Here is a 27,025-nt window from a genome sequence, read left to right on the forward strand (position 1 = left end):
TAACTAAGTAATCAGGCAATACAATATATATATATATATATATATATATATATATATATATATATATATATATATATATATATATATATATATATATATATATATATATATATATATATATATATATATGTATGTATAAATAACCTGCTTAAGGTAATCATACAGGATGTTGAGGAAGACGAGGGTGAATAAACCAGGGTGAACTGTGGATAACAATGGTTAAAATAAGTAGGAGGCTTTATAATAACATTTATCCAATCAATTCAAGTGTAAATCGTCCCCTTGGAATTATATAAGATTCTATCTGCTTTCCGAGCAGATATGAGATATTGAGCTTCAAAGTTTTTGCATTACAAATAGGAACATTTATATGGGGAACAAGTTTCTTTCAAACATGAAAATAACAGTGACCCTAAATGTATTCTAAATATACAATATCAAAATCCTATCAAAATTGTAAATGGGGATTTTTGGAATGGGTCAAATGCAGATAGAACCTTCTAATTCTAAAAAAAAAAAATTTTTTTTTTTGCTTAGAATTATAAGGTTCTATCTGCTAAAACATTATTTAATTAACATTAAATATAAAATGAATGTTGTAACAATGTCTCAACATGTTAGAAAGTAAAATTGTATCCTTTCTATGAAATGTATTTCATATTTTTAGCACTTCTAATGTATTTAGGACATTTCAAATTAAGCAAGGTAAGCTACAGGTCTAAATATTTTGTCCAGTGCAGGCGCGCTGGAAGCCATTCAATTCCGGGGGGGCTGAAACAAAGTTGGGTCGGAAAATGTGTGACGTCATTATATTGTCGGTGGCGACCAGACAGGTGTTGTAGTAGAACCCCCCTTTACCGTCAAAGAGCACAGACGGACCCACCGCCCCAGATTATTGTTGTTTAAAATGAATTACTTGTTAAAACGCGAACATACCATGGGTGTCGGAAGCAAAACTGTGGGTGGTCTCAGAATTTGTTTTTGCTGGAGTACGTTAGATACAAATATAGGCTACTGCAGTTTACTAAACGATTGATTGGCCAGACAAAATTACGGAAATCACTGAGTTATTTGCCCTGTGTTTTGCCGAACTCGCTCAACTCCCTTTTCACATCACAGATCAGAAAGGCATTTATTTTCAATAAAAATTGAGAAAATATTAGAAAAGTGGAAAAAAAGAGTCAAACACCTAATACGTTTTTCTCGGTTAGGGGTAGGTAAACAGATGTGTTGAATTAGTGATGATAAAAGTGAGTGGGTCCAATATATCATTGGTCTTTAAAAGTGGGTGAGTCTTGTCCTCATGACACACAATGGTTCCGACGCCCATGGATCATACACAGACACACGTTAATCATCACTCATAAAGCATTCTTTTTATTTGTGTTCATAGGCTACATACAATATCCAGCATCTGCCAGGGCTTTTAGTCCATCATGTGCGCATATTTGGAGAAATAATGATTCATAATCATGTTTGTAAAATATCATGTGTCCGACCGTGAGAGTAGTTACATGTTAACGTCCAGCTCACAAACCTCGCGGATGTCTGAACAGAGTTTGTGTCGGTGTCAAGGTCAGCGTTGTTGTTGTTTACATACTTTATTTGAGAAGATTTCCCAAATTTACTTTTCTTAACCGTGTTAGTAGTAACGTTACTCAAAAAAAATCTACAAATACGTTTCTGCTGCTTATTGCTAACCATGACCAAACGAGAGTGAGCGAGGTCACGTGACATGATGGTGACGAAAGCACTTCCTGAGGAATTATTAAAATAATTATTAATTAGTTTATATCTTATTATTATAAGGCCCATTATTTTAATCCCATTAAAACACAGTATGTTATGTCAGTCTATTTTAATTTATTTTATTTCATTTCATGTTTTAAATACAATATAATTTTAATCCACAGCCCCTCACCAGGGGGGCTGATGCTATAACGAGGGGGGCTGCAGACCCCGCAGCACCCCCCTTCCCGCGCTAGTTAATTTTTGGTATGAATTTGGTGGGTAATTAAGCATATTACTGGAGAAATTGTCAATCTTTCTTTGGTTTAGGCAAAAAGCAGCTACTGTGATCTGAGCAAGACTTTATTCCACCTAAAGTTGGCCAGGTAAAATGGCTTTCTCTCTAGACATCAGTATGGCTGAAATAATATGCTAACTTTTATTGTTGTAATTAAGACCCCATCAATTAAGGGGGGGGGGGGTGAAATGCTGTTTCATGCATACTGATCTTTTGACACTGTTAAAGACTTGGAATCCCATACTAAACATGGACAAAGTTTCAAAAGTTAAGGTGGACGTTTGATGGGAGTATTTCTTTGTCAAAAATACTACTTCCGGTTAGTCATAAGTTTCGGCAAGTTTTTTGCGATCATGCGTCCCCTTTGACGTTAATGGGGGCGGAATTTCCTTGTATGGGCCTTACGGACAATTCTACCGGAAGAGCGTGAGAGAGAGAGAGGGAGAGAGCGAAAGTAACAATGTAACAACAACGACTTATGAGTTTAATGTCTCGGGGAATAATTAACTCAAAAGGGATTTAATATTCAATATTCATGAATTTATGAATATGATTTGCCAGTTGTTCATTACGTATTAAAATTTTCCGATAGGGAAAATTGTTTAATTAAATACAAGTAACCCTTTATGAAATTGCTTGAAATTATCCTACTAAGTTTGTCCTGCAAATTAGTTATAGACTTTCCACATCAATTCTCAATAAGGGATTACTGCTTTACGAGCGCATAAGAAACATTAACTTTACTGATCAGGATAAGTTCAATATTTCAAATGGTCATACAGTTTACTTTACTAACATAGTAGCATAAGCAGTTAGGTAACGTTTAGATCGCAAGTTTCATTGACTTTGTGTATGTGGCAGAATAACAGATTCAACTCATTAAATGTCTTTTGAAGGTTTAATAAACACAGACTAAAAATAACACTACAATTCACACAGAAAGTACCTACTAAATATGCATCAAGAGAGTAGAAGTATAGATATTAACGAAAGAATACATAAAAGAGAATAATGAATAGACTGAAGTTAGAGAGAGATAAAAAAGAGAGAGAGAGAGACAAAGAGAGGGAGAGAGAGAGAGACAAAGAGAGTGGGGGAGGGTAAGAAACAACTTTCCTTCAATTCACCAAATACGACCTTCACGGAGTTAATTTATCCCAACGGGAGAATAACACACCCTCTTTACAGCAGTAAGAATAAGAATACTTGCATTCTTTTTGGTTTCGTTTTGGCTTCTCGCTTGTGTGCGTATGTGTCTCTGCGTGTCTCTGCGTGTCCGGCGGTCCTTTCCGAGGTTGGGAGGGAAGCGGCTGTTTGCTTTAGCGATGCTTCGTGTTCTTGAAGATCGGATTGTAGAAGAGAAGATTTTTTGAAGAGATGAGGCCTGCTTGGAGGGCCTGCATTGGTGGCATGGCTTAAGTGCCAGCCCCCCCCCCCCGTGGGTGTTGGCTCCCACAGGGAGAGAGAGGAGAAGTGAAGAGAGCGGAGTAAGAGAAGAAGAAGAGGGCAGAGCCTGTCTTCACTGGTCTTTTTAAGGTCTGGAAATAGTCCCACCCTCCAGGGTTAGACTTAACCAATGAGAGTGTTGGGATTTCCCGGCGGGAAATTCCTCAGCAGAATTTATAGCTCTTTGTTTGAAAGTTCGACTCAGTGGGTCTCTGAGTCTTCATACTATAATTAATGCAACAAACACACACTGCATTTTCTGAATAAGTGATATACATGGAAGTGTACGTCGTGAAGTGAGCATTAATTTGATAGGAGACATGACATATATGAGGTTATCTGAACTAGTAATTTGTTAAGACAAAGATAAAAAGATGCAAAATACCATACAGAATAAACATTTTACAAGACAGTTATGTGTTTACATATAATGTCCTGGGGTGCATGTTCATTTATAGATGGTTTGTCTATAATTTGAGGCAAAAGCTCTGTGTCTTAAACTCTTTGTGTATAAGACTTCATGTGGCCGAATTCTTTTGGGGGCCATAAAACAGCTTATCAGATGGTTTCCAGGGTGACTGAAGAATCTCCCTCTGTTGTGTTGGGGGAAGGTCTGCCACCCAGCACACAGCTTTCAAAAACATATTTGTTAAATGTAACTGGCAATTGTGTGTTTGATTCGCCTGAGTCGCTACATAATCCCCCCTTTCGCTAGTTGTTGTCCCTCCTATGGACAACAACGAGCGATATCAAAGATTCAGGAAGATCAGACACATCATAGCCATGTTAGGCTCCAGTTGTTTGTGTCTCCTGGAGTGATGGTCGTTCCACGGCAGATAAGGCAGACAGTAGCCAGTTCAGGTCTCTGTGCTTGTGCAGCAGGTGTCGAGGCAGCAGGTGCCCTGACGGTGCGTCACCTGTCATCCAGAAGTCCGTTTGTGTGGTCCAGGTGTGCTGTGGGCTTTCTGCAGCCCTGGGTGGAACCATGTTCCTCGCAATGGCCAGTCAGTCCTTTAGGTCTCCTGCCTAGGAAGATGGACTGTGCATCTTGACACTTTTGTGTCCTATGCTGACTAGGAACTTTTCAGAGGGTGCCTCGCATTGTGGCCAGGCTGGGTGCCTTCTGGTGATCCACTTTGGTTTCTCTGTTTCAAAGTTCAAAGTCATTGGGGTTTTGAGAATCCCTTCAGAGGCGGCCTTGTGTTCGTTAAAGGCCTTCTTTCTCAAATCACATGCATGACATAGTGTGGGGCTTGGCAGTATTGCCTACAAGGTGACTAACTGGTGTTGGAGGAGAAGGTTCTTGAAGCTGGTATAAGGTTAGGCAGAGGGCTTGGGCTCCTCCCCCCTTTTGCGTTTGTGTGCAGGGCTGGAGGAGTTTGCGCTGCTGATGTGAAGTTCAGGAGAGTACATCTTTCTTTTGAGGATTCATTTGCAGTTGGTGATCAGCAGTCCAGGTTGCTCTCTCAGAACGATGCCTGAGGCTGGACCCGGTGTGATGATGTCTGGTGGTGGCTGGCCTCTGATTGTCTGGAGGCACAGGAGCATGATCACGGTCGTGTTTCTTAGGCATTTCCAGATCTGTTGCATGGCCTCGGTAGTGAAGTGGATGCCTCTGTCTGAGTTGATTCTCAGTGGCAATCTTGACAGGAAAAAGATGTGATTCATCAGGGGGTATGCAGTGGTCTGGGCGGTGTCGTTGGGTGCTGGTAGACACTCCACCCACTTGGTAAACTGGCACACCACTGTGAGAAAGTACTTTTTGCCTTTTGTGGACCTGGGCAGGGGTTCTACCCGGTCGATTTGTAGGTTTGACCATGGGAACGTGGTCCCTCTGTGTTGCAGTGGGGCTCTGTCGCTCGGGTTTGCTGGTTGGAACTGGCAGCGAACTAGCCATTCTCTAACATACTCTGCCGTCTCTTGATGCATCCCAGGCCAATATGCCACCTGTTTCAGTGTGTCATACGTGGCTCTGGTGCCGTGGTGTCCAGCACATGGTGTGTTGTGGGCGTACATTAGCATCACCCCCCTTTGCGACCGTGGCATTACAAGCTGTGGCGCTGTGTTGCCATCGGGTGCAAACCAGAGAATGTTGTCCATAATACGCATCATGTGTCTGGAGTTATGCAGATGCTTGTGGCTAGAGTCATCAATGAGCTCAGAGTCAGTGATAGGGCGGTTGGAGGGGTCTGAGAGGAGGTCAAGAATTATCTTTATTGCAGTGTCAGAGGCTTGCATATCCGCAATATCGTTGTTGGAAATTTGCGGAGTTAGCGATAGCGACTGCAAGGCAGGCATTGTAGCCGGTGTCGATCGCTTGTTGTTAGTTAGTACTGCAACAATGGGGCTGGATGTGGGGTTCGGGGGTGCCCACATGTCGCCGTGTGTTGTGTTTTTACTGATTGCATTGCACAGTGGTAGACTTTTGGTTGAGTTGTCTGCCCACAGTGCAGGGATACTGTTCGTTGTGATAATGTCATTCAGCTGTAGGTCATTCATGACCTGGGGGCAGACGGCATCAGAGTCTTTGGATAGCTGAAATGTGCAAAGTAGCGAACTTGAACTTGGCTTTGGGGCTGAGGCTGTGTTGTCACAGTGTGCTGCAGGGGGTCCCGTGGCCTTTGTGACCTGGCAGTCTGGTTCTGTGGGAGTTCCCGTGACCTCTGTGACTTGACAGTCTTGCTCAGACGATGTGTGTGTCTGAAGGGGCAGAGGGTCACGCACTTGAGCCCAGACTTTCAGCTGTTTGAAGTCCAGTACGGGTTCGAAGCGGTCCAGCAGGTCTTTTCCGATGAGAAACGGATAAGTGTTCATAGGGGAGATATAGACTGGGTGTATCAGCCTCATAGGTCCAATTGTCAGGTGGACGGAAGCTACGTGCTTGAGCTGGATGTCGTTTTGGCTGTACGACAGCACATTTAGCTTACAAGTGTGAAGGTTAAGGGTGCGATTTTTCCTCTGTGCTTCAAATCTGAGTCTTTCAAACAGTTGGGCGGATATAAGCGTGAGGTCGGAGCCAGTGTCAACTAGGGCTTCGAGCTTAAATTCCCTTTCCATAGTGATAGTCAGATAGAGTTTTCGAGCCATCCCCTTCTCGATTAGGTTTCCCAGGAGTCTTGGTGTGGGGACCTGTGTGTTGCTTGATAAGCCGTCTGGATATGTGTCAAGTGTCTCATTATGCGTGCAAACAATCAAAACAGCGCTTTTTGGTACACTGGGCTGCGCCATGATACTGTCTTGATTAGAGGCTGTTGCTGTCAGCTGTCGTGTGGGTGTGCTGCTGACATGTGGGGGTGCAACAGTTAGTACACTAGTCCGTGGTTGGGGAACAGTGTTCAGGGTGGATGATTCAGTTGCAGGAAGGGCGGGAAGGTTGATTTCAGGTATCATGTCTAGTCGTGCTGTACCTGGTCCGTCCTTCTTGTCTTCCTTGTGAGGTTTCTGCCGGAGGAGCTCTTTTAGGATCTTTATGAGCTCTGTAACTTCAGAAGCAGCTACACTTTCTTTGCCAGACGTGGGTTCAGGTCTGGGCCTACCATTGTCCCGTCGAGAGTGGCCTCTTCGCTGGCTTTTGGGGCGAGGCGGGTCCCAGGATCCTTCAGAGCGATCGCTCTGGTACCGTGGACGGTCGCCATTATGACCACGCTGCCCTCTGCTGGCTTGGAGTGGTTTGGACTCTCTGTTGACGGGTCGGTAACTGTGGTTCTGTTTGGCGCCCTCTAGGGTTAGCTCTGGGTGGTGCTCAGAGACAGGGCAGATGGTGGGCTGTTTTACAGTCTTTTTAGAAATGGTTTTCTGTTTGACGTAAGCTTTGTGAGCCAAGTCTCTTAACTGTTGCGTGCCCATGCTGCGCGGACACGCCAGCACCCCCAGGTGGTAACTGATGGTAGGGTGCAGGTTTCGGAGGAAAAGAGTTTTGAAGTTGATGTCCTCCTCCATGCCTGGGTCGTTACGTGCCCCGAAGTAGGCACGTCGCAGTCTGTTATAAAAGTTCTGTGAGGTCTCACGTCGAGCTTGCTTGAGGTCCATGGCAGTGATGAACCCCTGGTCTGACTCGGGGTCGGAGTACTCACGAATTAGAGCTTGTCGTAGATGCCAGTAGTCCGCTTTGATGGCCTCTGGTTGTCGATCCAGAAAGCTGCGTACGTCACGATTAGACGTGGCCCTGAGCAGGTACAGTCTGTCCCAGTTGTTCGCGTGAGCGACAGTTTGCAAATAAAAGTCTATGTCTTTTAAGTATGCGTGGACGTCGTGTCCTCCTGCCGGGTCTGGGCTGAAGGTAGGAATATTTCTGGCCAGCTTGTCAAGGTTCTTTGAAGCTTCGTGGCTGTTGACCTTGACTTCCTGGAAGGGCGTCCTTTCCTTTGCTGCTGACGGGAATTCGTGGAGACTGGCGGGTGATCTTTTAAACAGGGGGCTGTCGTCCCCCTTCGTAGCTCTTGCTTCGTGGCTAAAATGTGCGGAGTAACTGGTCAGGGGAAACTGTGTGTTGTGTGTTTCCCCCTTCCGGTAACGTTGCACTTTATATGATTGTCTCAGTTCTCTTTGCACCATGTCAAGTTCATTTTTGAGCTCGTGTCTTTGCTGGATGAGCTCGTCGATCTCGGCTTGTGCCGACTGCAAATGTTTTGCATAGACTTTAGCTTTAATGTCTCTGTCTTTAAGTTCATCATGGGCTCTTTCCAGGAGGGATTCGCCACGCCGAAGCTTTTCGTTGAGGTGTTTCCTGGCGTCTTTCTCTGACTGTACTCGTCGGTCGGTGTCACGACGGAGCTCTTTCAGGGTCTTTTGAAGTCTTTCTATTTCTTTTCTTTGTTCTTTGTCTGTTTCGTCGTCTTTCTCTGTGTCTAGAAGCTGATCTAGACGAAGCTGGGTGAGGGCTTGGTCTCTCCGGGCCTCCTCGGCTTGAAGCTTTAGCGTTGCTGCCTCCTGTTCCAGGTTGGCGTAGCTCCCTTCGCTTAGACGTGCCTGTGCGATGAGGACGTGGGCGAGGCTTCCGAGGATCTTGGCCACTTCCTTGTTGGAGTAGCTGTGCGTGGGGTCGTGTGTCATCAGCTGGTCTAGCTCGGTGTCCAGTTGCTCCTGGCTTGGCTGGCCCAGACTTCCTTGACTGGTGGCCGTTAGCGCTTCCAGCCATGTCGTTAGGCGATCCCACGGGACGGCGGAACTGGGTGCACGGAACATTACTGTGGACGAAAGAAACACAGCACACACACACACACAGAGAGAGAGCCAATGCAAGCTTGTTCTAAGCTAACGAGCTATCGTACGGATAGCTGGGAATTTTGGCTAACTGATGTCGACAGTTAGATAATTAGACAATTTAGACAATTAGGTGGGCGGTAGCCCTGGGGGTCACTTGGTGAACTGCTGCTCGGTTGTCCCGGGACTATCTAATTCTCCTTGGGGTCTCTTGGTGAACTGAAAGAAACACAATCGTGATAGTCCAACAGTGAGGATAGGAAAGAGCACAGTGGAAACAAACACAAGATGAATTGGTCTGTAATGAAAGGAATGTCAGCGTGCGCGCCGGGAGTGTTAGGGAAATTAATTGGCTAAATGCTCAAGATATACTAAAATTCGGCTTGTACTATGGGTTATCCCATTTAGCTCATCCGGGGTGGATTGAGGTCGCTTAAGTGGAAGATTAAATATCAAGAGCAATTTAGAAAAAGGCAAAAGTTTCTGTCAAGTAATGATAAAACAAAAGCACTTTTGATACTGTTTGTAATTACCAGACTGAGCTTTATTCCCAATGGTAGGGGAAAAGAAAAACTTTTGCAGAGAGAAAAAAAAATAATAATAATAATTAAAAAAAAATATATATTAATAATAATAATTTTTAATTAAAAAAAATAATTAAAATTAAAAATTAAGATTAAAAATTGAAAATTAAAAATTAAAATAAAATTATAAATTAAATAAAGAAATAAAATAAAATAAAAATTAGAAGCTCAACTTAATTCAAATTAAATTCAAAGCAAGTTTAAATGAAATTTAACTAAGCCTGTAAGGAAAATCAAATAAAAGAAAGCCAATCAAAAATCCTACCCTATAACGATTAATCTCTAAGTGGGAGTTATCCAAATAAAATAATTAATCAGGAAGGGCGTAGGGATTTAGTGTTGCGCTGACTTAACAGGGTATAGCCACACGGTGGCGTCCTTCCTTCCAATTGGACTGTCCGTGACTTAAACCTAATTTCACTTTGAGTTAGAGGAAGTTATGTTTCTTTTTTTAAACTTCAAATTCGAATAAGGGTGTTTAATCAGCGAGAAAGGAGACTTGGTTGTTGCTAGAAAAATTGTATAAATGAAACTGTGTACAACAGTAAGCAATAAACAATTTATAGGCTCAAACTTATTTTGTTAAGGCAGAATCAAATAACGGAGAGTGAAACTATCCGAATTTATCCACACGATGGCGCTGTTGCGCCCGCCCTAGACTAGAGTTAGTTAGGCGGAAATGCTCACCAGATGGCTTTGTCTGGTTCTAGAGTCGCCCTCCGGCGTGCTGCAAGCGGCGTTGCAATTCTTGAGTCGCCCTCTGGCGGTTTGCAAGCGGCGTTGCAATTTCTGAGTCGCCCTCGCGTTCTGCAAGCGGCGTTGCAATTCTTGAGTCGCCCTCTGGCGGTTTGCAAGCGGCGTTGCAATTTCTGAGTCGCCCTCGCGTTCTGCACTTTACTGGCTTTTGCAGATCATTTACAAATGACTGGTGCTCTAGATGCACGACTAACAAAACGGGTGAACGCAGGAATTTTCCGTCTGCCTATTCACGCATTTTACATGGACTCCAATAGACATTTATCAATATGGCTGACGGTTTTCAGCATCTCTGATTCAAATGTTTTAGGTCTCAAGTCTTTGGTTAGCTAAGCCAGACTTAAACCAGGAGTTATCGTTTATCTTAACGATATAATAATTATTCTGAGGCCCCTTATATTGTACAGGAGAGTCTCGTCCTGTCCCAATCTTCCGCACAGATAGAAACTTTTGTAGTTCAGATCAAGCGGGATAACGCAACGTACGTGTCTACAGACATCATCAAAATCTCATTATTTTGATGGAACACATAATATATTGCTCGAGTCAAATGTATGGATTTTCTACAATACATTCGTTTGGAAATCACGCGGATAACCCTATTGCGCCTACGGGCTGCAGAGTTTTTCGTTTCAACATTGGATTTTCGTACCGTTCATATTTTCATTAACATAATCCGGCTACTTCAACATTTCTCAGCATCTGTTTATGCTTGGGTTGGCTCTGCGCGTTACCCCACAATTCTCCAAACAACAACAAAACAAAAACGAAACAAAACGCGCGTGCAGGTTATTAATACCTCAAAAATACACAATGAATAGAATATGAATATCATTCACACATACACAAACGTTTGAAACTTGCCCGCATTTTTCTCCACCAAATACACTGTAACAACTACGACTCATGAGTTTAATGTCTCGGGGAATAATTAACTCAAAAGGGATTTAATATTCAATATTCATGAATTTATGAATATGATTTGCCAGTTGTTCATTACGTATTAAAATTTTCCGATAGGGAAAATTGTTTAATTAAATACAAGTAACCCTTTATGAAATTGCTTGAAATTATCCTACTAAGTTTGTCCTGCAAATTAGTTATAGACTTTCCACATCAATTCTCAATAAGGGATTACTGCTTTACGAGCGCATAAGAAACATTAACTTTACTGATCAGGATAAGTTCAATATTTCAAATGGTCATACAGTTTACTTTACTAACATAGTAGCATAAGCAGTTAGGTAACGTTTAGATCGCAAGTTTCATTGACTTTGTGTATGTGGCAGAATAACAGATTCAACTCATTAAATGTCTTTTGAAGGTTTAATAAACACAGACTAAAAATAACACTACAATTCACACAGAAAGTACCTACTAAATATGCATCAAGAGAGTAGAAGTATAGATATTAACGAAAGAATACATAAAAGAGAATAATGAATAGACTGAAGTTAGAGAGAGATAAAAAAGAGAGAGAGAGAGACAAAGAGAGGGAGAGAGAGAGAGACAAAGAGAGTGGGGGAGGGTAAGAAACAACTTTCCTTCAATTCACCAAATACGACCTTCACGGAGTTAATTTATCCCAACGGGAGAATAACACACCCTCTTTACAGCAGTAAGAATAAGAATACTTGCATTCTTTTTGGTTTCGTTTTGGCTTCTCGCTTGTGTGCGTATGTGTCTCTGCGTGTCTCTGCGTGTCCGGCGGTCCTTTCCGAGGTTGGGAGGGAAGCGGCTGTTTGCTTTAGCGATGCTTCGTGTTCTTGAAGATCGGATTGTAGAAGAGAAGATTTTTTGAAGAGATGAGGCCTGCTTGGAGGGCCTGCATTGGTGGCATGGCTTAAGTGCCAGCCCCCCCCCCCCCCCCCCCCACCCCCCATGACATATATGAGGTTATCTGAACTAGTAATTTGTTAAGACAAAGATAAAAAGATGCAAAATACCATACAGAATAAACATTTTACAAGACAGTTATGTGTTTACATATAATGTCCTGGGGTGCATGTTCATTTATAGATGGTTTGTCTATAATTTGAGGCAAAAGCTCTGTGTCTTAAACTCTTTGTGTATAAGACTTCATGTGGCCGAATTCTTTTGGGGGCCATAAAACAGCTTATCAGATGGTTTCCAGGGTGACTGAAGAATCTCCCTCTGTTGTGTTGGGGGAAGGTCTGCCACCCAGCACACAGCTTTCAAAAACATATTTGTTAAATGTAACTGGCAATTGTGTGTTTGATTCGCCTGAGTCGCTACAACAGGCTACGCCCATCAAAGCGCTGGCTCGTAGGCTGCTGCACAGGTGATGTGCAAAATTACAATGTCACCAAAAAAGTGTGTTTTTGGTTGCCAGACCAAGACAGTCCTGCACAGATTCCCCAAAAACCCCGCGGTAAGGCAACAGTGGATGTAATTTGCTTTTCCGGATCAGCAACTGAGTTGCGCGAATGTTTATATCTGTTCGCTGTATTTCGGTGCCGACTGTTTCATAAACAAGGCCCAGCTCGACGCCGGATTTTCCCGATCGCCTAATGCTGAAGGATGGAGCAGTCCCAACGATAAAGGTCCCAACGTTAGAACCGCAGGCTGTGAGTGAGACTGCTTCAAATGTCTGTGTTTTTGCCAATGCTCATCAAGTAGCCCAAACATGATCACGTATAGTTAGTTGATCAATGGAGCATGCGATGTGTAGTGCGTGTACATTTGTTTAGCTGGCCACTATATGTGTAACTTTATGTTTGTGTATTGTAAAAGCACTCCAAACAACAATACACAAAGAGGGGGGAAATATGTTGAATTAAATAAGCGCGCTTCTTCATTCAAATGCGCTACTATTCCGTGTCTTTCTATGTAAACACTAACTTAGCCTGCCGTGCAAAACCAGTCCGCTAACTAACGTCTACACAAACCACGCGTAAACACACACACACACGTGCACAACTGCACTTCCCACATACACCTTCAAAGACAAAAATACGACGATATAATTCAAGTATAAATTTGTAAATAACACAAGCCGCTAAGCATATTATATAGTTAGTGTATAACTTGTACCACATAGAGACGTCCTGCTCTAGTCGTTTTTGCTGCTGCTCCTGTTCAACTGCAGCCTCTGGGTCTGATTCCGGATCATAGATGTATGGCTGTATCTGATTAAAAGCCATATTTTTATTTTGAATAAAGTTTTTTTCCCGCTGTTAGGGATGACACAGCTTTACGACGCACTCGACTCAACACAATAGCAGCAGCGCGCACACGTCATTATTTAGCTCCGCTCACACGATACGCCCCCACCCGCTCGGCTTTTTTCGGAAAGACTCGGAACAGCGCATCTTTCTTATATAATTATAAAAAAAATAAAGACTTTTCGGAGATATGCAGGATGCAATGTTACTCTATAGGTACTCAAGATTGACATGACACTGACTGAAACTGAGTGTTTCACCTCCCCTTTAATCTGCTGAATGTTAAGACATTAAGACTTTAAAAACTGAAAGTAAAATAGTCCATCTTGAGGTTTCATACAAACTTTGTGTTGCGTGCCATAATAATCACAGATATTGGCTGCGTCTGAAACCTGAAAAATGCTGCCTTTGGCGGACACATTTAGTTTTGTGGGGTGCCTTCATGCACAAAACGCTGCCTTATACAAGCAATTATCTCATACGGCAGCGAGGCAACGAGTCAGGTGTTCGGACACAGCCATCGTGTGTCTGCGATCTTTCCTGTCAAGGAAAAAGCCGGCAACATGATATATAAAGTTGATCCTGATTGGTTCTCTTCTGTGTAGGCTATTCGAAGTGCTGATTGGCTCACGCAGATAGAACCTTATAGAGCCAAGTCAGAGTTCGACTTCGTAGATAGAACCTTATTGTTTTTTTGATAACAAGTCCCAAAATGTACACAACTTAAAAAAATAAAAAATAAAAAAATAAAAAAGTATCACTAAAGCAACACGGACGGAACAACAGAGCAAAGTTCATGGGAAAAGATTAACTAGTGAATTAATTTTATACATAAATGTAGGGCCAAAGTTGGTGTCTTGACGCTATTATTACACACACAACCACAACTTTATTGTGCTTTTATTATATTGAAAAATATAATACAATATATTCACATATATTTATATTATGTTCACAGAGCATCCATACAATTCTTCAACATTTCTGTACGACTGGAGCTGAACTTGTTACTTAACTTTTTTCTCATTTTGTTTAAAAGTGAAACAGTGAAACTGAAACCAAATGAGCATATTGCCATGAACAAGACAGCTTCTGGTGAAATGAAACTAATAGGCCTATGTGAAATGAAACTATTAAAGGTGCCCTAGAATGAGTTGAAACAATATGTGAAATTGTTCTCTGATATCTACATAGAGGGTATGTGGCTTATTCAAGGGCAAAATTGGTCCAGATACAGTTTTACAGGTCCATTTACAACCATAGAAATGGTCTGTTTTTGCCTTATTTGGAAGAATCATGAATATTAATGTTGAGCTCTGCTCTGATTGGCTTATTTCAGCAGCTCACAGCACACTGCAGTTCAGCTGTTCAGCGAAGCGGCTCGTGAGCAGAGCCGGCGCTCTGCACATGCACATCACGCACGCGTAGGGCTCCAAATGCTTGAGGGGGCACCAAAAAATCTCGGTCGTGAAAAAATCATCACAATATGCTACTAGTATAAATAACAAATAAAATATTTCTAAAAGCATGTTAATATACAAAAGCAACACAAAAGGCTGTTATGAAGGACTGTCATATTGTACTATGATTGGTGAGTTTCTGACTGACAGCTTAAATTACAAATAGAATTTTGGCGCCACCTGTAGACAACTCCTCTCAAAGAGGAAATTAGTAAGTGCTTCATCGAGTGCGGATTTGAGTTTCTCCACATAGATTATTATCGAGTTTGTGGGTGCAGTTAAAAGTGAGTAAAGTAAACTAAAGTTCCGATGTTTATGGTTATTTCTCATATATATTCATGTGTTGTTCCTGTTGAGTGAAAAATAGTTTACCGCGAACTGAAAGTACAGCATAGATCCTATCTATCGCAATCGTGCATAGACAATTCTGATGGAGTACGAATATTCCTCTGTACTATAATTATTTACAAGACATGTTTACATATATTTACCACGAGTGCTATATGCTTTGTTGTACATTCGCGAGCTAAATGTGTATGCCGTAAATGCACCGTTATGTTGTTTACATAAAGGCAGCCGGAATGGCGCTGACGTTACGGCCGCGAGTTCGATCCCCGCTCAGAACAGGATTCTTTTATGTCATGATGATAAATACGCCTAGCCTACATGACAATATATATGCTAGTAAATTCGGATTTCATTGCATGTGTAACAGTGTAGTACTTTGTACTGTTATTTGTCCATTTGTTATCATAATTACACATTATTTATGTGTACTGCTATTGGTATCCTTTTGTATTTTTTTTTTTATACCAATTTGTATGTATATTTTCAGAACCACAAACTTGCCCCAACTTATGGTGGAGAATAAATGTTACAGAAGAAACATCAGAGTCCTTATTGCATTCTATCTGGATGTGCATACTAGTGATTGCAACCAATTACAACCAGACAATTTAAGTACTTCAAAACATAGGCCTAGACCAAATTAGTCGAGAAAAAGGTGAATCGCTGTGCCAGTCTCCCTCTGGTTTTCAGTAGAATCCCTGAATATTTTGTCTTGTGGTTATCAATGGGGACGTGGCTCAGAAACTGTCATATGATGACCTGATAGCTGATTTTGCAGCTAGGAAATGTAGACGTGTGCCTCTGTAGGGCCTCTGACAACTGATGGTAGTGAAAATATTTAATATAGTTCTATAGAATAGCAGAATGGACTCTTTATAGAGATGTAGTCCCTCTGTTGAGTAATTTCCACTGTGCAGTTATGCATGGTTATTAGCAGTTTAAAATGTGCACTTTAAAATTCATACTTCATAAAAGTCATACACTTATACTATTTGCACTAAACTTTTTTTGCACTTTTAACTTTCTTTGTTTACATTGTTCAGTTCCAATTATTCATTTGCAGCAGTTATTTTGGAAGTAAAGAGAACCTAAATAAGAAATTCTGAATGGTAGTTATTTCTTTGGTGGGTGGGTGGTTGGTTGGGGAGGGGACCGTCCTGACAGAACACAGACCGACTGAATGACACAGCAGCAGAAGATCTCAAATGGAGATTGATAAAATACAGATTACTTGTTTATTGGTGTTTTCAGATCACCGGCACGTGAGAGAGAGCTCGTGTGCATATGGTTGCCAGATTGGACATGTTTAGGTAAAACACCAGATAGTATATGTGTTTTTTTCACAGAAAAGCTCTGATTTGGGGATTTAAATTACTGAAATCTAGCAACCGCAAGCACGAACGCTCCAAAACCAGTGGTTTTGGTTCAAGTTTTTAAATTTTAAACTACATTTTAGACTCGTCTTTTTTCGTCAACGATATTGCATGTTTCTATAATGTTAGTCACAATGTAGGCTACACAGGGACTGTGATGTACTCTGAAATACAAGCATGCAAAAACATACTTCAGTTCTCAAAAAACAAATATATATATTTTATATATTAGATAACATGTGTCTTTATATTTTACAAAATTAATAGAAGCCTTGTCAAATGACTATCGTTTTAACTTATATGGTGAAGGTGACGTTAGCAACTAAATGTCAACAATTAACTTAGTATGACACGTAGTTACGGTTGTATTTTGTAATACAACATAATATTAACCTTTGTCATTAGACACACTATTGAGTTGTGTATGGTACTTGGAGTTTCCTATTGTTACTGTACTAGCATCTTGCATTATCTAGACAATGCTGTCTCTCTAAGAAACTTTTAATTTAATCAGAAATTGTTTAGTCAATAAGTGGATAAATCACTACTTACTGCTTGCAGGAATACAGTTGTAATTGCCCCTTTCTCCAGTTTAAGATGCTGAGCGAAGCTTGCTTAAAATGGGCAGAGTAAACGGACGATTTTGAATTAAATTGTTGCTCTATCCGATAAACATCAACCATGACTGTTGACATTTTATATCCGTGGGAAGGGTATGAAAAGTCCTCACATCCCCTGCACAGCCTGGAACATGACATTTGTGTCCATGAGAGCTGCCATTTTCACTATCATCGAGTGTCGCTTGTTTAGCTGCAGTCCCGATGATTCGGCTCCGTCAGTTCCGCCTGATAATGAACATGTTTGGACAGATGCAAATGTTGGGGGTGTGCATAAATGATCCCCAGCGATTGCATCACATGTGGCGTTATGTTGAGAATCACTTATTTTTCCGTGGTTTTTTTTTAGGCGCAAGATTTACATAAGAAGTATGAGGCAATGGTGTTTGAGACTCACAGTATGTTATGGCCATGTACTGAACTCTTATTATTTCTCTATGGCAAGGTTAATTCAATTTTTCATTCTAGGACACCTTTAAAGTGGGAAAATGGGTGAGAAATCAGAAAAGTGAATTGATATTAACAGTGCAACTAAAAAGGAAAATGTATGTGAAATGTCTACGGAGGAAGGTCAAGATGGGCAGTTCTCAATCTGAAAACTATAAAAATAATATGGACACATAATAGACCAATATTGATAATGTTGGTAAAATGAAGGATTGTATCCCAAGACCACGGACCCCATGGACATCACTGTTCCAAGTTTGAGATGGACTTAATAATAGTGTGCAATTTTCCCACTCAAACCACAGCCACCTGCTGCTGCTTCTGCTTTTAGAGGGAAAAGCTGCCAATAACTGCTTGTCTAGGATAATCCTCTGTAAGAATTTGTAATAATAGCATATTATTAGCTAAAGGAGCTAGCAAAAGATCCATTGTGTATCTATATTTTTGCACCCATCAAATTACATTTCCAATGTGTTTTCGCTTCAGTGAGTAATGTAGCTAATCACAGACATGTTTGTAGATTTCCACAACGCAGTTGGCCAATCACAGGTGTTGAATGTGTAATCTACTCACCACTTGAGTGTTTGTCCAGGTGCTGAGTTCAGCGCGTCAATCCTCTGTAAGTGCAGACATTGTAAAAACAAAAGATTCACTGTATATCAGCTTACCTGCAAACTTTGTTTGTGATATTAAGTGCATTGATTGATTGCGTTTATTGAATGAGTGACAGCTTTTAGTGATTAGGGATAAAACTTTTGTTTTCCATTCTTGACAAGCGTACACATACTAGTGGTTGCGATTTAGATTATTTTATTCCTTTAAGTCGTTCATTTTCAGTTCGTTCACCAAAATTATTTATTCAGATTAATTTACTAATTCATTCAGTAAACTAAAAAAAAAAAAAAAAAATAATAATAATATGACCGCAGGTGACGAAAAAGAGTGTTTTATGCCGAGCAGTGTTTATGCCGTCTTTTTTATTCTGAGCAGCTGCGGCTGCCGGCTGAAGCTGAAACGGACCGTATAGATCATGCAGTTGTTTGTGTTGATGTCTCCGTGGTGCTGGGAGAACGATGAATATAAAGTTTTTACAGTATAAAAATTATTTTGTCTATGGAAAGTCCACATAACACATAAAAGTGTGTGTGTGTACATGTTTTTCTAGCCTGGTGGGGACTTCAACCTGAATGCACAACAGACACATGGGGACTTGTGTCACTGTGGGGACCTAAATTGAGGTCCCCACGGGTACAAAAGCTTATAAATCATACATAATGGGTTATTTTGAAAATGTAAAAATGCAGAAACTTTCCTGTGATGGGTAGGTTTAGGGGTAGGGGCAGTGTAGGGGGATAGTTTGCATGTTTTTGTGAAATATCAGGACACAAATATGTACAACAAGGAGAGGGTGAAATATGAGGACATTACCCATGTCCCCATTTTTCAAAATGCTTAGCAATTATACAGGCTGAGCTTTTTTTTGTTTGTTTTTTGTAAAAGTAAAAATGCAGAATGTTTACTGTGATGAGTAGGGGCAGTTGCAGTGTAGGGAGATAGAAAATATGGTTTACAGTAAAAAAAACCATTACGCCTATGGAATGTCCCCATATTTCACAAAAAGAAATATGTTTGTGTGTGCAGCTGCATGCATTTGCGTTTGTACCAACTTGGGGATTTGTGTGTTAGGTCTCACCCCTTCATATCTGCATTGGTGGCTGATTTTGTTTTCCAAATGCTATGCAAATGCTGTCTGTTGTAGTCACATCTGTATGTAAGTGAGCATGTTACACATTGCATTTGAGCTCTAGTGCTTAATTTCTGTGTGAAAATTTTCAGATGCTGAAAACCATGCACACGTCATAAGTTGACCTCAGACAACAGAATATAAAAAGCCAGTACATGACATCTTTAATAATAAGAACTTTATTAGTGTGATTATTTTATTTTTCACCAGCAGAGGGAGATGAAGTGTTGTAATTGCTGCAATTAGTTTAGTTATGTAATTAGTGTGAATATTATATATATATATATATATATATATATATATATATATATATATATATATATATATATATATATATATATATATATATATAACATTTATTTAGCGCTTTTCTAGGCACTCAAAGCTCTTTACATAGAAGTGGGAATCTCCTCAAACATCACCAATATGCAGCATCCACTTGGATGATGCAACGACAGCCATATTGCGCCAGAATACTCACATACCAGCTGATTGGTGGAGATGAGACCCAAGCCAACCCATGAAGCCAATCAGGAGAGGGGGATGATTAGGAGAACATGATGGACAGGGCCAAGGGGTAAATTTGGACAGGATGCCGGGGTTATAGGCGTGTATATAGTTAAATTCATGTATAAATTGGGAAAACAGAACAAGAAAAATTTTTGTTTTTGGCTTCTTTTTTTTAACAATTATGTGTTTTGTTTATACTGTAACACAAACTTACTTTAAAATTCAACTCAAACTGCCCAACTAAAGGAAACACTGATCTCCATAATGGTGACCAAACATTTTCAATAAAACATCAAAATCTAAACCTCTGTTAATTCTCAATAATAGCTTCTATAGACATCTTTCTGGGTTGGAACCAAACTCTGCAGGACAGCGACTAACTAGGACCGAACTGAGGAAAACAATGGTATATTTGTACCCTACAGACAGATTGTGTACCTTTAAAGGTACCGTTATGTTTTGTTCCCCAAGGAACAAAATTTGACCTCCACTGTACCTTTTTTTCTGAGAGTGTTACAGCAGGCCTTTTATAAGTGAGAGTTTGTGGAGGGAACCAACTCCCCAAGAGAGTCTCCATCCCCGGACCTCTCTACATAGAAAATGGCAAGGCAGAAGTTCTGCTTGGGTGGATATATATTCGCAGATTACCCTTCATGACACAATTTTTCTATGCGGGCTGCAGTCCTTACCTCAACATCCCTGACCTATGTAGCAGTGTTAGGATTAGATTTAATGTTGCAGACAGGAAACACTCTTTCAAATGTGCTCCAGAGGAGGAATAATACACTCAACCAGGACAAGAAAATATACCAGCAAGTGGAGTTTCATGTCAACGGAAACCAAAGAAATCTAAAAGTTCCCAGCAAAATATTTCCTTACTAAGTTCTGTTCTTCTCCCGTGACCTCTAGTGGTTTCTTGAGATGCAGACCCTGCTACAGAGGTCAGGTCTTAATTGACAGTGTACTAAAAAGTTATACAATGAAGAAGTTCAATTACACCAGATCTTGGAGTCGAGATATATATATATATATATATATATATATATATATATATATATATATATATATATATATATATATATATATATATATATATATAAAATCAAATTTACATAAAATCAAATCATCCTACAGGGAAGTGCAATAATTGTAATGAACCTCAAACAGTTAAACATGTTCTCATAAATTGCATAGCATATAAAAATAAAAGACATTAAAAGAGAAGGAAAAAGAATGGAGCATAATACAATGTCATTAGAAAATATTCTGGGGGGGAAAGTGGACAAATTCCTATGCAATATGCAAATTGATATTTTTAAAGTAAACAGGAATTGATTTAAGAATATAGTTTTTTTTTTCTCATTTGCCATTGAAAGCTGATCTTCCAACCACCAATAAAGGAGGAAGAAGAAGAAGAAGAAGAAGAAGAAGAAGAAGAAGAAGAAGAAGAAGAAGAAGAAGAAGAAGGGCATGGCAATGGAGTATGGGTGAAAATGCCTGGAAAACATTCTAATGCGTTACAGTCTTATTCAAATGCACATTTTTATGTAGCCATAAAAATGTTAATTCATAGTGTTTGGAAGTTTGTAGAGAAACTCAGAGATGAGTTTGTTATGTGGCTTGAGTGTGCTGATACCTACTTTATACCCGTGTTGAATTGTGCCAGTGCCTTACCTGGGTTTTAGGATTTTATATATTGTATGCTGAGACAGGGACTTCTACAACACTCACATAAGAGACTTGTATTGCAGACTTTATTGTCTTTTTACCTCTACGGCATTTTGAATTGTTTGGAACATCTTATATATATACACACACTCACCTAAAGGATTATTAGGAACACCTGTTCAATGTCTCATTAATGCAATTATCTAATAAACCAATCACATGGCAGTTGCTTCAATGAATTAAGGGGTGTGGTCCTGGTCAAGACAATCTCCTAAACTCCAAACTGAATGTCAGAATGGGAAAGAAAGGGAAAATGCACCATGTCACAAAGCTTGAATCATTTCAACATGACAATGAGTTCACTGTACTAGAATGGCCCCACAGTCACCAGATCTCAACCTAATAGAGCATCTTTGGGATGTGGTGGAACGGGAGCTTCGTGCCCTGGATGTGTATCCCAAAAATCTCCATACACTGCAAGATGCTATCCTATCAATATGGGCCCAACATTTCTAAAGAATGCTTTCAGAACCTTCAATTAATGCCACGTAGAATTAAGTCAGTTCTGAAGGTGAAAGGGGGTCAAATACAGTATTAGTATGATGTTCCTAATATCCTAATAATCCTTTAGGTGAGTGTATATATATATATATATATATATATATATATATATATATATATATATATATATATATATATATATATATATATATATATATATATATATATAATCCTGATTATTCATCTGCAGAATAAAACTCAATATCAATACCTCACACATTTGCAATCCTGCTGATATTTGGGAAAGACAGCACTTGTTGTGTGACATTGCCTAACTATATGATATATCAATGTAAAAGAAACACCTACAGGGCATTTTCCCTACATATCTTGAATTGTGTGGTTATTTTATTGTGTGGACTGCTTTTAAATGCACGCGCCACAGTCTTACCTACTAGGGTAAAATCACTCTAAATGCATGGCAATTCTTTATTTTTGTATTTTATTTCATTTTTTCATTTTTTTTTTTTTTTTTTGCTGATCGCATATGGTTAGACGATAGATATCGCTCAGTTTTCAGACTGATGACAATGGGAGCCCTTTCCTACGTTTATGTCTATGCACCCTCACTATTTTCAGAAGCACCCTCAGTGATTTGGCTCTGGAACCGGGTCTGTATGTAGTGCATGTCTACAATAAACCTAAACATAAAAATATTTTGCCCAATTCATTATTTTATCATTTAAATTATTAACATTTCATGTTGCATATGGAATTATTTTGACATAAAGTTTTTAAAGAGTTATACAGTATATAAAGGCAGATAATACGTACTGTATAGGCATGGAAACAATATATATACATTTTAATTTCCATTGTTATGCTCTTAATGTTAATGTGTTAAATTCAGTTATTAATATTGGAACTCAGCAGTTATAAATAATTCAATGTTTCAATATTTGCTTTCTATGGTCATTGCAGTCTACTACAAGGACGTGAAACTGCATATGCAATCTTAAAAGTAAACACACGCACACACACACACACACAAGCACGCATGCACACACACACGGTTTTTATATTTATTATATTTTTATAATATTCCAGTTGATGGAAGGTTAAGACTTTTCAGTAAGCATAATTTATTCTGCTCTAAAAAGTCAATAAATATATCAAAACAATTGTTACGATGTTGTTCTGTCGTTTAATGAACCCCTCCTTCTTTAGCAAACACACATTCTCATTAGATGTGACATTGGCAGAAAAAAGATGGAATGATCCCAAATATGATGTTTATTTTTTTCTGAAGAGTGAATCTATTGGTGCAGAGAATTTAAATAATAAGACAAGACAAAATGTTCTCCAGGCCGTTTGACAGAACACCTCAGTTTGCAATGGCGTGAATATGGAGAGACTGATTTCTTAATGTCACAAACATGTGCATGACACGACAGCGATGTGATGCCTGAAATGGTGGTAAGAATTTATTCATCCTCATCATCATCATCCTCATCCTCATCATCATCAAAATCATCCTCCTCCTCCTCATCATCATCATCATTATCATCATTGTCATAGTCATATTCATCATCAGGGTTGATTTTCCCATTCATCACGTCTTCGATCCAGGCGTCAAGCTCATCAGCTGTGGGCATGTCCTCTTCATCATCCATCTCCATCCACACGCTGTCAGCCTGTGAATAAGACAAAGTAGATGAATCCGAGACGTTTACTGAGAATGAGACAGACAAACACTTTATAAAAAAATCACAAACATCAAAAATCTCCATTCGGCAGAAAATAAATCGCATTTACAAAAAATAAATAAAAAAAATACTATCAGATATTTTAAGAACTTGCTTGACTAAATGCAGAAAATGCCTTGATTTTGACTTGAGAACCACTAAACTTGGACTTGAACTACATGACTCGACACTGACTTTATAGCAGCTGTAATTAATATAATTATTATTGCTTGACTGCATCTTGCTGCAGCACGACAAATACACAAAAGATCTCCAAAGATTGTTTATTTTTTATATAAAATTAACCATTTTCATAGAAGGAGATTTACTGTACGCAGAATTTGCAAAGCCAGGATAATGAATATGACTAAAACCATATAATCTAAATTGCACTTGCATGATCACCGGTATTAGAGACATGAAAGAAAACGATGTTCTCACATCCTCAACATCCACCACACCGATCTGAGGGGACGAGAGGTCAATGCCGAAAGTCCTCTCCCAGTATGGCACCATCTGCAGGGATAAAGAGGGGTCAAAGGCCAAAACTTGGTTCATAGGGTACAGTACAGTAAATAAGCGTTCAGGCTAAACTTTAAAAGTTAGTGACAAAAAGATTGTCACCACCTTTTGAAATTGTAATTTTGAGTAAGCCCTTTTGGGGATGGATGTTTTCTACAGTCATTACGCTCCTCAATAAAGATAAATACACTCTTTTCCCGTTGTCATATCTTAAATCTAAAACGTTTTTAGAGCCTATGTGTGCTTCATACTGATTAAACTCATTCAGTGGTCAGTTTTCTCCTTTAGAGGGCATCAGAGTCAAAAAGAAATCAGTAAAGTGTTTAAAGCACCTGCTCTCAATTGTCACTTTTAAGAGTTCATTACATTGCATTTAACTGCTAACAGCTGATCATATAATGTATTGTGTAGGCTATGTCATTCAACTGTTTTTAATTTTGAAAGTATGTATCCACTATATCAACAAAAGCACAAATTACAAATGTAAAAATTACATCAACAATATAGTTCTGTTCAGATCCTACAGAGAATAATAATGATTACAAAAAAAAACAGTTTATCGAAGGCATCTTATGGATGTACTTTTTTTTTGGAGTTATCAAAAGTCTGTTTAATGTTTCAGTATTAGGTTTGTCATACCAGTGGAAAGTCATCAGGATCAATCCAGATGATACTTAATTCTGGGTTCTCTGTGTTTTCTTGAGCCACTTCCTTCAGGATCTCCAGGAACTCATAACCGTCTGGGAAAGTCAACATAAAATTATTTGGAGTCATACAAAGTCAGTATAATGAAATCCTTCAAAAGACTCTCAAAAATAGTGGCTTATTGTGCTAAGTGTTTACCAGGGTCAGACTCCTCAGCAAAAGCAACAATGTGCTGTCCGTTAATATCATCATCCTAAAGCCAACGGAATAAATTAACACACAATACAGTGAAAATGATAATTACAGGTGTTACATATAAAATTACATAAGAAAAGATCAACATTTTCTGAGCCATCAATGGATGCAGCCGTAATGACTCTACTACTGTCCCCTTTTCCTAATTAAAAACCACTACAATTAAATACGAGATAATTGACCTCAGTGACTGACGAATGGGGGTTTCGCTTAAAAGCCTATCATCTCAGAGACTAGAAAACGATAATGGCAGTGCCAATGCAATGGGCATGCGGAATTTGTATCTCCACCTACCCACGTGAGTATATAAGGAAGTAGCTGGCATGATCGCATTATGTTTTTAAGCTTCGGAGCCAAGGGTTACATACCTTTCACTCCTACAAGCCTTCTGAGTTATTGTCAGTTCTTCGAGACGATCAGGATCTTCCAGTCGGTGTTGGTGTACAGCGCATTTCAGCGGTCACATACTTCCTGTCTGCTGGTCTGTCGATTGGTATCCAGTTGGTGTGTGGTCCCTTGGGCGCTTCGGCATCGACTCCGAGGTTATTCCTCTCACTAAAGAGCTCACACGTGGCATGTCCTTTTCAGGATGTCTCGCCTGTGTGCTTCTGGGTGTGGCCGGTCTTTGCCGTCTTCCGATGGGCACTCGCACTGTCTGACGTGTTTGAGCGTTCAGCATGCTCAGGCAGCGCTTGTGGATGAGTCATGATCCTACTGCGGAAATATGGCCATCTCCGTGTTGCGGTCGAGACTCAATGAGCTCCGTGCGGCCGCCGGAGTGAGAGTCCCCTCCGTCACCCCCCGTTCTGTCGTTTCTGCGTGGGGCATCTCTTCGGCTGGTGGACAGGGTGACCTAAGGGTGATGGTGTGGAATACAGCTCCGACGCTCAGACACTCGTGTCCGGCCAGGTGCCCCATGTGCATGGTTCCCCTCCGGCAACCCCCACATGTGTATTTCCACCGTAAGCCTCCCTGAGCGGGTGTCTTCCCTTGGCAAGCCTGCCACCTCCTGGGGTTAAAAATCCACCTGCGGCTGGTACCCCAGTGATCTTCCGTATGCAGCCCCCTCGGGGTAAGTCCTCCATACGGGTAGACACTATGGCGCATATCTCCACCTGGAATATGCCTCCCAGTGTACCTTGGTATTCCTGCGTAAATGGAGGCCTTTGACCATCCTATCTTGCATCAGGGCACTCACGTTTGCGCAGGGCACTGGAAGACAACCGGGTGGCGTGATTACATTGGGACCCCCATTCGTCAGTCACTGACGTTACGTCGGAGTGACTGAACGAAAGGGAACGTTTTGGTTATGTATGTAACCCTCGTTCCCTGAGGAGGGAACGGAGACGTAACGTCCCGCTGCCACATCCGCTGTACCGCTGGAACGGAGTTCAACTTGGCTCCTCAGCTGGTAAAACATAATGCGATCATGCCAGCTACTTCCTTAGTGGGTAGGCGGAGTTACGCATGCAAATCTTGCATTCCCATGGCATTGACACTGCCATTGGGCGTTTTCTAGTCTCGGAGATGATAGGCTTCTAAGCGAAACCCCCATTCGTCAGTCACTGACGTTACGTCTCCGTTCCCTCCTCAGGGAACGAGGGTTACATACATAACCGAGACGTTCCCTGAAGAGGGAATGAGACGCTGCGTCAAAACGCTGTGAGAACGCCTCTGCGTGATTGCGTTATGAAGCGCGTGTCAAATCAGTCCAATGGGAAGACGGAACGTCATAGGTGGGTGACGTCTAGGGATGGGTATCATTAAGATTTTAACGGTATTACTACTCTTATCGATACTGCTTATCGGTCCGGTACTTTAACAGTATTCTTATCGGTACTTTTTGAGATATATATATATATATTCTAGTAATCAAATGTAAAATAACACTGCATAGTTTATCATAAATAGCCTAAATTAATGCTTATTAAAGCTAAAGTTATTCATTCAAGAGCTGTGAGTGATTTTCTCTTTGCATTTGCTTGTTTAAT

At 40.3% G+C, this 27,025-nt stretch overlaps 2 protein-coding genes across 7 annotated transcripts in view; both read right to left on the reverse strand.

Moving 5' to 3' along the window:
* LOC137055543 (E3 ubiquitin-protein ligase TRIM39-like) overlaps positions 1-27,025 on the reverse strand; it is a 440,141-nt gene that overhangs the window by 27,747 nt on the left and 385,369 nt on the right. The window lies entirely within an intron of this gene.
* The window catches only part of casq1b (calsequestrin 1b), a 69,063-nt gene continuing 65,106 nt past the window's right edge, over positions 23,069-27,025 (reverse strand). Inside the window, exons 8-11 of one of the 6 annotated variants that reach the window (XM_067429051.1) lie at positions 24,978-25,032; positions 24,774-24,874; positions 24,018-24,128; positions 23,069-23,561 (exon numbers count right to left, since the gene is read on the reverse strand). In XM_067429051.1, the coding sequence (XP_067285152.1) occupies positions 23,352-23,561; positions 24,018-24,128; positions 24,774-24,874; positions 24,978-25,032 (477 nt within the window). In that variant the 3' untranslated portion in view covers positions 23,069-23,351. Of the gene's footprint in view, positions 23,562-24,009; positions 24,129-24,773; positions 24,875-24,977; positions 25,033-27,025 lie in introns of all 6 variants that reach the window. The other 5 variants (XM_067429043.1, XM_067429070.1, XM_067429034.1 and 2 more) reach the window with 5 other exon arrangements.

The sequence above is a fragment of the Pseudorasbora parva genome, chromosome 1 (assembly GCF_024679245.1).
Source record: "Pseudorasbora parva isolate DD20220531a chromosome 1, ASM2467924v1, whole genome shotgun sequence".
Taxonomy (NCBI): domain Eukaryota; kingdom Metazoa; phylum Chordata; class Actinopteri; order Cypriniformes; family Gobionidae; genus Pseudorasbora; species Pseudorasbora parva.